The 12,139-nt window shown below is 40.8% G+C and overlaps 1 protein-coding gene across 3 annotated transcripts in view; it reads right to left on the reverse strand.

Annotated features, from left to right (window-relative positions):
- Positions 1-12,139, reverse strand: part of LOC137378647 (ciliary neurotrophic factor receptor subunit alpha-like) — a 578,914-nt gene that overhangs the window by 430,551 nt on the left and 136,224 nt on the right. For all 3 annotated transcript variants that reach the window (XM_068049059.1, XM_068049135.1, XM_068048974.1), the window contains one exon: positions 9,333-9,411. In XM_068049059.1, coding sequence (XP_067905160.1) covers positions 9,333-9,411 — 79 coding nt within the window. The remainder of the gene's footprint in view (positions 1-9,332; positions 9,412-12,139) is intronic.

Below are 12,139 nucleotides of genomic sequence, written 5' to 3' on the forward strand. Positions count from 1 at the left end.
CAGTGAACATCAATGCAAGCTCAAGGAGCAGCACCTGATCTTTTGATTTGGCACTCTACAGCCTTGCAGACTGAACATTGAGTTCAATAACTTCAGAGCATGACTGGCCTTTTTTTAATATATTTTTATATTTTTTATTTTATTTTATCTTTTAACCATGTGCCAGTTTTTCATGTGGACAGAGCTGTGCATTATTCCACTATTAACACTCTCTCTGGACTAATGCTTTGTCTTTCACCACAAGCATTAACACACTCTTTGCCTTTCTCCCAGGACAGCTTTGTTATTTAATCTCTCCTACCCTCTGCCTTATCACACACTTTCCCCTTTGTTCTCTTCCCCACCATCCCTTCTCCCCCCCACCCCTCCACCCCCTTCACTTGCTTAAAACCTAATTCTTTTTTAACTTTTGCCAGTTCTGATGAAAGATCACAGACCTGAAACGTTAACTCTGCTTCTCTCTCCACTGATGCTACCTGCTCTGCTGAGTATTTCCAGCACTTTCTGTTTTTATTCCACATTAAACAGTGTTTGCTTTAAACAACTGAGCCTTCAGGCAAGCTAGAATTTTTACTTTCTGATAAATGAGAAGTGCGACATTTCACTTTCATTCGGACTTAGCGCTGATTTTGTTTCAAGCTGTCTGAAAAGCATTCCGTTACCCTAAGTAGATGTCTAACATTTTTGTAGCCCTCTCTGTCGTAGCAGGCCATAGCTATTGTTACTTATAAACAATGTTCATATTTTCATCTGTGTGTATAGGATTCTGCAATGGTGTGTTTCATTTTGGAACTTCTAATAATGTTCGTATGGTATAACAGTAATTAATAACTGACAAGAGCTCACAGAAGCACAGTGCAGATAGACTACAAAAATTACACAATTTGTTTTACATAGGACATTTGGCACAGAAACATTTGGCCTAAACAGTCCAAGCTGGCATTTATGCTCCACTCAAGCCTCCTCCCATCTTTCCTCATCTAAATATATCATGTAACCCTATTCCTTTCTGCCTCATATGCTTGCCTAGCTTCCTCTTAAATACATCTCTACTATTTGCTTCAACCACTCCCTGTGATTCAATTCCACATTCTCACCACTCTTTGGTAAAGACGTTTCTTTTGAATTCCCTATTGGATTTCTTGGTGACTATCTTATATTGATGGCTTCTAGTTATGCTCTTGTCCACAAGTGAAAACATTCTCTCAATATCCACTCTATCAAAACATTTCATAATTTTAAAAACTTCTATTTGGTCATCCCTCAGCCTTCACTTTTCCAAGTGAAAAGAGACCCAGCTATTCATCCTTTCTTGATATGCAGACCCACGCATTTCTGGTATCATCCTCAATCTTCTCTGCACACTGCTTCTTTATCCTTTTTAAAATATGGGAACCAGATCTGCACACAGTACTGTAAGTGTAGTCTAACCAAGGTTTGATACAAGTTTAACATTACTTCTCTATTTTTCAATTTTATCCCTCTAGAAATAAAGCCTAGTGCTTGTTTTTTTTTTTAAATGGCCTTGCTAACCTGTGGCACAACTTTTAGTGATTGGTGTATTTATATTCTGAGATGCCTTTTTCCTCTACTCAACCTAGACTCGCACCTTTCAAGTATTAAGTGACCTCCCTATTCTTCCTACCAAAACGCACTACCTCACATTTATCTGTGTTGAACTTTATGTGCCAATTAGTTTTCCATTCTGCAAGTTTATTAATGCCCTCATGTTATTTGCTACAGTTCTCCTCAGTATTGACTATCCCCCCAATTTGGTGTATTTCGCAAATTTACAGATTCTGTTTTCGATTCCAAAGTCCAAATCGTTAATGTGAATTGTAAACAGCAGTGGTCCCAGCACTGATCCTTGTGGAAGACCACTTCCCACCTTCTACCACTCTGAATAACTACCCTTTACTCCCACTGTCTGCTTTCTGTCTTGAAGCCAGCTCGCAATCTATTCTGCCACTTGTCCCCTGACTCCACATTCTCTGACATAATTCATTAGTCTATTATGGGGGACCTTATCAAAGGCCTTTTGAAAGTCCAGATAACTTACATCTGCTGCATTACTATTGTCGAATCTCTCTGTTATCTCCTCAAAAATTCATTATGGCTGGTCAAGCAAGATTTTCCCTTTTGAAATCCATGCTGACTATTCATTGTTATATTTTTCTTTTCTAGATATTCTTCTATTTTCTCCTTTAGTAGGTATTCCATTATTTTCCCTACCACTAATGTTATTTCCCTGAATTTTCAAATATTTTCCAGAAGCAAAGTGTCACTGGTAGCAAAGGTAAAAATAAAACAGATTGATGCTACTGGTTGCCACTTTGTCCAGCTGTGGGCTGAGATTTCAACCCACCCATCCCAGCGATGCAGGTGTTACATTCTTGACCTTTATGGAGCTTCCCCAACATTGAGGATATCCACTTAAAGTTATAAATCTAAATGTGTATGCACTGATTTCTTCAGTATTGGTAGCAGTGCGATCAAACCACTCTATGATGGAAGTGGGGCAAATTTGGAGAATTAAAATCTTCACCATATTATGGAACTTGATATATATATACACACAATTTCTTATGGACTTTAAGGGGTGTAATAGGTAGAAGTGAGAAGCAATTGTGGTTGAAATATGAATGGAGTTCAGAGGGTTGCATGATAGAAAGTAGAAAGATGGGGAAGATATTTCATATATGTGTGTGTTATGCACAGATGATGGAAAAAGAAAGCAATACAAATATCATGAAGCAGAGTCAAATACAGAGGGTGAACATCGCTCCAGAATAAATTCTATTTTCATCACTATGTTTAGCCTAGAAGGTGTTGCAGAGTGTTCTCTATGGTATGACATGGCATGGCAAAGCTGGAGTGCTTCTAAATGCAACAAAAGTTGGCTGAAGGATAGTTTACATGGAATTGAATCAGTGGGGATGAGGTTATTAGCAAAGCACCCCAGGGATCAGTGCTGAAGCTTTTCCAGTAAGACTTGGAAGTGGGGACAGAACTAAAACTGTCCAACTTGTAGATGATACAAAACTAGGATGACTGCAGACATCAGCGAGGAGGGCTGATCAAATGCACAAAGGACTTAAAATGCCAGCCTGGGCTGGCAAGTACCAAATGGCATTTACTAAAGAGTCATGAGCTTTGGAAATATAAACTGTGGCAATATAAGTTATCTGGTATCATTATATAGGACATAACATGGGAGAGGAACGTGTGGATACTGGTGGATAAATCACGTAAGCGAGTATGTGGCTATAGTAAGAGGAATAGAGCACAAATCTCAGGAACAGATTCTGAGTTTGTACAGAGAGCTTGCCCATCTCTACCTGTAGTACTGTGTACAAAGCATTATGAGAAAGATATTTAGGCATTGAAGAAGGTTCTGTAAATGACAAAGAAATTGATAGCTGAGATTAGACACCTGAGTTATGAGTAGAGGCTAGAGAATCTGAGGATGTTTACATTGGCAAACAGAAAACTCAAGGGTGAGCTTATTGAAGTGTCCAAGATCTTAAAAATGTATAGACACGATAATGGATAATGTTGTTAAAGATTCTACAAGACAGCTGATAAACAAACTTGGAAGAGATTATGCAGAGGGTGGTGAGTGTATTGAATGGGCTTCAGAGGAAGCAAATTCAAGAAAGAGCTGGATAAGTAATTGGTGAAAAATTTGATCGAGGGGTATGAAATATTGTGAGCTGTGATATTGGACCTAAGGATCACATTAGTCTATTCTGGTCCTATACTTTTCTATGTTCTTATGCATGAAAGCTGAACTTAAAAAGATTAACAGCAGCTTGTTTAATAATGATTGGAATTGATGTGGAACAGATCAACTTTGCTATGATATTGCAAGAAACACAATTGTGAATGGATAAAATTGTGGAATATTTTATTTGTTATGTAAAAAATGCAACATACTAAACCTGTCTGTCAGCAATGTTATTAAAACACACTCCTAATTATTTAGATACCAAGACTTGAGGTGCTGCAGTTTACAGCTGCAAGCAGCTAAACATAATTTCAAAATCCCAGAAAAAAATCAAACTCAGGTCTCTCCAGACAGCGAGTAGGAGTTGAAGCCTTTTGTAATTATTTTCTACTTTTACAATGTCAAAATATTTATCTGTTTTAGATAGAGAAATAGAAAATTATTTCACAACTTATCCAGTTCCAGAATTTAAATAGACGAAATATTTAACTTCCATTTACTGAAATAATATATGATTTAAAGGTAAATTTTAGCTTCTTGACAAGTTTAAGGAATGATTTGTACTTCCCCAAATTTAGGTGTAAATACAAGGAAGGATGGGGTAAATTATTGGTCAAGCAGTAGAACTTACTGCTGCAGAAAGTGATTATTGTCTCTGCCATAGGTATTGTGCAGTCCATTGCTAAGGTAGACATGAATAGGAATTTATTTTATTAGTGGCACACAACAGCAGGACAGGATTAGATACAGCAGCGATGCACCCCCTATAATTGAATAGCTTACCTGCCATTCCAAAGTCTAAACTCACACTCAAATACTTTAGAAAGCCTAGAGGAGTCATAGAGTTAAATAGCACAGAAACAGGCCCTCCGGCCCACCGTGTCCGTGCCGACCATCAAGCCTATCGATTATAATCCAATTTTCCACCACTTGGCTAGTAGCCTTGTATGCTATGGCATTTCAAGTGCTCATCAAAATACTTCTCAAATGTCGTGAGGGTTCCTGCCTCTATCATGCCTTCAGACAGTGTGTTCCAGGTTCCAACCACCCTCTGGGTGAAAAAATTTTTCCTCAAATTCCCTCTAAACCTCCTACCCCATACCTTAAATCTATGCCCCCTGTTTATTGATCCCTCCGCTAATGGAAAACGTTTCTTCCGATCTACCCTATCTATGCCCCTTATAATTTTATATATTTCAATCAGGTCCCCCCTCATCATTCTCTGCTCTAAGGAAAACAACCATAGCCTATCCAGTCTCTCTTCATAGCTGAAATGCTCCAGCCCAGGCAACATCCTGGTGAATCTCCTCTGCACCCTCTCCAGTGCAATCACATCCTTCCTATAGTGTGACAACCAGAACTGTACACAGTACTCCAGCTCTGGCCTAACTAGCATTTTATACAGCTCCATCATAATCTCCCTGCTCTTATATTCTATGTCTCAGCTAATAAAGACAAGTATCCCATATGCCTTCCTAACCACCATATCTGCCTGTGCTGCTGTCTTCAGTGATCTATGGACAAGTACACCAAGGTCCCTCGACACTCTGTACTTCCTAGGGTCCTACCATCCATTGTATATTCCCTTGCCTTATTAGTCCTCCCAAAATGCATCACCTCACACTTCTCAGGATTAAATCCCATTTGCCACTGCTCTGCCCATCTTACCAGCCCATCTATATTGTCCTGTAATCTAAGGCTTTCCTCCTCACTATTTACGACACCACCAATTTTCTTGTCATCTGCAAACTTACTGATCATACCTCCTATATTCACGTCTAAATCATTAATGTACACTACAAACAGCAAGGGTCCCAGCACCGATCCCTGCGGTACACCACTGGTCACTGGCTTCCAATCGCAAAAACAACCCTTGACCATCACCCTCTGCCTCCTGTCACTAATCCAATTTTGCATCCAATTTGCCAAATTGCCTGGATCCCATGGGCGCTTACCTTCTTGACCAATCTCCCATGTGGGACCTTATCAAAAGCCTTACTGAAGTCCATGTAGACTACATCAACTGCTTTACCCTCATCTACAACCTAGTCATCTCCTCGAAAAATTCAATCAAATTTGTTAGACATGATCTCCCCCGACAAAGCCATGCTGACTATCCTTAATTAATCCCTGCCTCTCCAAGTGGAGATTAATCCTGTCCCTCAGAAATTTTTCCAATAGTTTCCCTACCACTCATGTTAGATTCACCGGCCTGTAATTACCTGGTTTATGCCTGCTACCCTTCTTGAATAATGGCACAACATTCTCTGTCCTCCAGTCCTCTGGCACTTCTCCTGTGGCCAGACAAGATTTGAAAATTTATGTCAGAGCCCCTGCAATCTCCTCCCTTGCCTCACATAACAGCCTGGGTTACATCTCATCTGGGCCTGGGGATTTATCCACTTTTAAGCCCATTAAAACAGCTAATACTTCCTCCCTTTCAATGCTAATTTGTTCAAGTATATCACAATCCCCCTCCCTGATCTCTACACCTACATTGTCCTTCTGCATAGTGAACACCGATGAAAAGTAATCATTTAAAACCTCACCTATGTCCTCCGGCTCCACACACAGATTGCAACTTTTGTTCCTAATGAGCCCTACTCTTTCCCTGGTTATCCTCTTGCCCTAATATACTTATAAAACGCCTTGGGATTTTCCTTTATCTTGCCCGCCAGTGTTTTTTCATGCCCCCTCTTCGCTCTCCCAATTACTTTTTTAAGTACCCCCGACACTTTCTATACTCCTCTCGGGCCTCCGCTGTTTTCAGCCCCCTGAATCTGCCATAGCCTCCTTTTTTTTCTTTATCCAATCCTCTATATCCCTTGACATCCAGGGTTCCCTGGACTTATTGGTCCTACCCTTCACCTTTACGGGAACATGTTGACTCTGCACTCTCACTATTTCCTTTTTGAATAACTCCCACTGGTCTGATGTAGACTTTCCTGCAAGTAACTGCTTCCAGTACACTTTGGCCAGATCCTGTTTTATCATATTGAAATCGGCCTTCCCCCAATTCAGTACCTTTATTTCCAGTCCATCTTTGTCCTTTTCCATAACTACCTTAAATCTTGCAGAGTTATGGTCACTATCCCTGAAATGCTCCCCCACTGACACTTCTACCACTTGTCTGGCTTCATTCCCTAAGATTAGACCCAGTACCGCACCTTCTTTTGTTGTACTTTCTACGTGCTGACTCAAAAAGCTCTCCGGGATGCACTTTAAGAATTCCACCCCCTTTAAGCCTTTTACACTAAAACTATCCCAGTTGATATTAAGTAAGTTGAAATCCCCTACTATGATTACCCTATTATTTTTACACCTCTCTGAGATTTCCCTGTATATCTGCTCCTCTATCTCTCCCTGACTGTTTGGAGGCCTGTATTACACTCCCAGCAAAGTGATTGCCCCCTTTTTGTTTTTAAGTTTTACCCTTATGATCTCATTTGAGGAACCTTCTAAGATATCATACCTCCTTACTGCAGCAATTGACTGCTTGATCAAGTATAGAAAGTGCTCCAGAAGTAAGAAAGGAAATTAGGAAAGCAAAGAGAGGACATGAAAAAATATTGGCTGGTAAAATCAAGGGTAACCCAAAGATGTTTTCCCAGTACATTAAGAGCAAGAGGATAACTAAGCAAATGGTAGGGCCTATCAGAAATGTATAAGGTAACTTGTAAGGATGCAAAAGATGTGGGCAGGGTTTTTCGTGAGTTTTTTGTCTCTCTCTTCACAAAGAAGAGGGATGATGCAGACATTGTAGTTAAAGAGCAGGAGTGTGAAATATTAGCTATGATATGCATAATGAGAGAGGAAGTACTAGAGGGTCTGATATCCTTGAAAGTGGATAAATCGCCAGGGCCAGATGGAGTATATCCCAGGTTGTTAAAGGAAGCCAGGGAGGAAATAACGGACGCTCTGAGGATCATCTTCAAATCCTCACTAGGTGCAGGCGAGGTAGCAAAGGATTGGAGGTCTGCGAACGTTGTACCATTGTTTAAAAACAGGTGTGAGGAATAGGCCAAATAATTATAGGCAGTCAGTCTGACCTCAGTGGTGGGCAAATTATTAGAAACAATTCTGAGAGATAGGATAAACTGTCACTTAGAAAGGCATGGAATAATCAGAGATAGTCAGCATGAATTTGTTAAGGGAAGATCATGTCTTACTGGATTAATAGAATTTTTTGAGGAAGTAACAAGGAGGATTGATGAGGGTAGTGCAGTGAATGTTGTCTGCATGGATTTTAGTAAGGCATTTGACGAGGTGCCACATGGCAGACTGATCAGAAAAGTAAAACCCCATGGAATACAGGGGAATGTGGTGAGTTGGATCCAAAATTGGCTCAGTGACAGGAAACAAAGGATATGGTTGACGGATGTTTCTGCAAATGTAAAGTGGTTTCCAGTGGCGTTCCACAGGGCTCAGTGTTGGGTCCCTTGCTGTTTGTGGTATATATTAATGATTTAGACATAAATGTGGGAGGCATGATTGGGAAATTTGCTGATGACACAAAAATTGGCACTGTAGTTGATAGTGAAGAGGATAGCTGTAGACTCCAGAATGATATCAATGGTTTGGTTAAGTGGGCAGAAAAGTGGCAAATGGAATTCAATCCAGAGAAGTGTAAGGTAATGCATTTGGGGAGGGCGAATAAAGTGAGGGAATACACAATAAATGGGAAGATTTTGAGAGCGGTAGAGGAAGTGAGAGACCTTGGAGTGCATGTCCACAGGTTCCTGAAGGTAGCAGGACAGGTAGATAAAGTGGTGAAGAAGGTATATAGAATACAAAAGTAGGGATGTAATACTGGAACTGTATAAAACGCTGGTTAGGCCACAGCTGGAGTATTGCATACAGTTCTGGTCACCACCTTACAGAAAGGACATAATTTTTCTGGAGAGAGTACAGAGGAGATTTACAAGAATGTTTCCAGGGCTTGAAAATTGCAGCTATGACGAAAGATGCGATAGGCTAGGGTTGTTTTCTTTAGAACAAAGGAGGCTGAGGGGTGACTTAATTGAAGTGTACAAAATTATGAGAGGCCTAGATGGAGTAAACAGGAAGGACCTGTTTCCCCTAGTGGAGAGGTCAATTACCAGGGGGCACAGATTTAAGGTGATTGGTAGAAGAATTAGAGAGGACATGAGGAAAAACATTTTTACCCAGAGGGTGGTGGGTGTCTGGAATTCACTGCCCAGATCAGTGGTGGAGGCAGAAACCCTCAACTCAGTGCTGTAACCTGCAAGGCTACGGACCAGGTGCTGGAAGGTGGGATTAGATTGGGCGGCTAGTTTTTTCAGCCAGTACAGACACGATGGGCTGAATGGCCTCTTTCTGTGCTGGAACGTTTCTATGGTTCTATGGAAAAATAGCCACTTGGACAAGGCGACAGTGTGGCTAGACCCAGCATGATCCGTGCATTCAGGAGAAAAGCAAATTGGGAAAATACTTTTTTTAAAGGAAAAAAATGGACCTTTTGAAATTGTTAGAGATCCAATTTGGGAATTTTCGATTTTTTTTTCCCTGCTTGGGGTGGAAAAGGTTAACAGAAAATGTGTGAACCAGAAGAAGGTGAAAAGAAACTCTTTGATTTCCAACTTACCCTGTCCACTGTGGCCTCGCGTGAACATCACCAGAACAGCTAGCACCACACAGTAGGCAGAAGCAACAATATTTGCCATCTGTTTAAGAAAACAATTGGACTCATTAGCATCAGTCAAAGAGACAGCTCCTGGGACTCTTAATCTACAGAGCAACACTGCAAATGTGAACGACACCCTTTCAAAAAACATGTCCTCCTCCTAAGACTTGCCTGTACTGACCCCAGGAACCAAAGCCAGACGAACAATAGCAATCTGTCATCCTACATGACTGTGGGCATGAACACTAATCTCCTCGGTTACATTTCTAATGAGAAAAATTGACAGGTAGGAGTTTAAAGTCAATTGCCTGAGGAGACAACACACCCAGTGTCCCTTTTTGGGATTAATGTAAACCCATAATTTATTTTCTCATTGTTTTTGATTGCAGGGATAATAAATTCTCTCACAATGATTTTGAAAATAAATATGCCTGAATATGGATAATTGTTGCAATCGAATATCACAATTGTTAGCAATTTTTTTTCTTTTGGACTCGTTCTATTACTAAGTCGTTTTAAATTCCAGATTGGATGAAATTCAAAGATACTGTGCCAAATAGCAGTGATTATGTCCTTTGGTGGTGATGAGGGAGAGGCTGAGAGATATCTTGCCAATCAGATAGAAATGTAGAGAGGCAGAGAAAAATGGATCAAGAGAAATAAGAGAAAAACAAATAAATAAGGGAGGAAAGAATACACAAAGAGGAAACAGAAAGAAAAAGTGCCAGAACCTTTCCACTCCAGATTTCACTGTAGCCTTGATGTGGACCCAAAACATGACAGAGAAAAGATGAGATTAGTTGCTCTCTGTATCATGGCAGCATTCGATTGAGTATGGCACCAAGGGATCCTCGCAAAATTGAAGTTAATAGTGATCAAAGGGAAAAGCTTACAATGTTGGAATCAAACTTGACATACTGTTCCCATTGTTATGACCTGGTGATAAAGGGGTCTAGGGTTCCCTCTCAGCCTTCAACTGGTCTTACTGTAACAAGGTTTAATTTTAAGCACACGGTGTTTTTAGCTCCCCCTTGGTGAATCCTTGTTCACTGCTTTCCAATTTTAAGGCAAAGAAACCAGCCAAACAGGTATTCTTAGGTTTAAAGAAGAAAAGTTGAAATTTATTAAATTTAAACTCTAATTGACGCCAAGGGATATGCGACACACCCACGCTACCATGCATACGCGATACACACATGCAGATAGAGACAGAAAATGGAAACGTTTGAGGCAATATCTGAAGATGGTTTTGGTTACTGTTCTTCGAGCTTGCTGTAGAGTCCTTGATTGTAGGTACAGCTGGCTTTTCGTTGAAGCCCAGTATTCTTCTTAAACCTTGTTTGATGTAACACACTGCGAGAAAGAGATGGGAGCAGACAGAAGAGGTCTTCTCAGTCCAGGAGCAAACAATCTTTCTGAGTTCAAATTCTCTGTGGCGAGTTCAAACAAAAAAACCTGGACTAGCCAGTTAGTCATGTGACCAGCTGGTTTAACCAGTCCTGGCTTTTGTGAACTGTATCATTTTAGCAGTCTCTGGAATGCTCTTCTTTACACCTTCAATGTCTGGTGATCAAAATTAATTGTGGGCTAAGTGGACCAGGGAATAGCCCTTTGTCTCCACAAACACTGTCTGTTAGTATGCAAATGTCCTTCCAGCCAAGCGTCAGGTGATTTTTTAACAAGTCCTTTCTTCACTCCAGCAACAGTTTAAAATCAATGTTCATATGACAAAATTAATATGCCTCATTCTTGGCAGGTGGGGGCCTGCATGACACCATTTACAAATGGTACAAGGGCTAGGGGACACAGATTGAAAGTTTTGGGCAAAAGATGTAGGGGGAATATGAGGAAGCACTTTTTTTACGCAGCAGGTGGTAATGAACTGTAAATCACTTCCCACAAGGCTGGTGGAAGCAGACCTAATCAATGACTTCAAGAGGAAGTTGGATAGCCACCTAAGATAAATAGACATACAGGGCTATGGGGATCGAGTGAGGGAGTGGGACTGACTGCATAGCTCTGTGGAAAGTCACAATGGACTCAAATGGCCTCCTTCTGTGCTGTAAATGACTCTATGACTCTAAAGGAAGATGGTTATGTTTGTTGGAGACCCATTATCACAGCCCCAGGATATCACTGCAGGAGTTCCTCAGGGAAGTGTCCACAACTCAACCTTCTTTAGCTGCTTCATTAATGCGGTCAGGAATGAACTTTTCACTTACATTGTTTCACTTCATTCACCTGATAATACCCCTGATAATGAAGCAGTCCATCCCAGTCTACAGTAGGACTTGGATAACATCCAGATTTGTGCTGACAAGTGCCAAGTTACATTCCTGCCACTTAAGTGCCAGGTAATGACCATCATGAAGAATAGAAAGCCCAGTTGCCTCCCTTTGATCTTCAGTTAACTCATCCGCACTGAGTCCCCCACTATCAACATTCTGGAGGTTATCGTTAAGCAGATGTTCAACTGGACCAGCCACCATGGCTACAAGGGTAGGGCAAAGGCACAATGAAAAGTGTCTTAATTCCTGATCCCTCAAAGTCTTGCCACCAAACATGACACGGAATATTCACAACTCACCCAGATGTCTGCAGGTGCCACAACAAGACGTTCATCACCACCCAGGACAGCACAATTCAATTGATTGGTGTTTCTGCCACTGGATTCAATATCTACCCCTTCACCACTGTCAAACTGTGACTGTAGTCTGTATGATGTTTAGGATGTGCTGCAGAAACTCAATAAAGTTACACGTTGGTAC

This window comes from Heterodontus francisci, chromosome 1 (genome assembly GCF_036365525.1).
Source record: "Heterodontus francisci isolate sHetFra1 chromosome 1, sHetFra1.hap1, whole genome shotgun sequence".
Classification (NCBI taxonomy): domain Eukaryota; kingdom Metazoa; phylum Chordata; class Chondrichthyes; order Heterodontiformes; family Heterodontidae; genus Heterodontus; species Heterodontus francisci.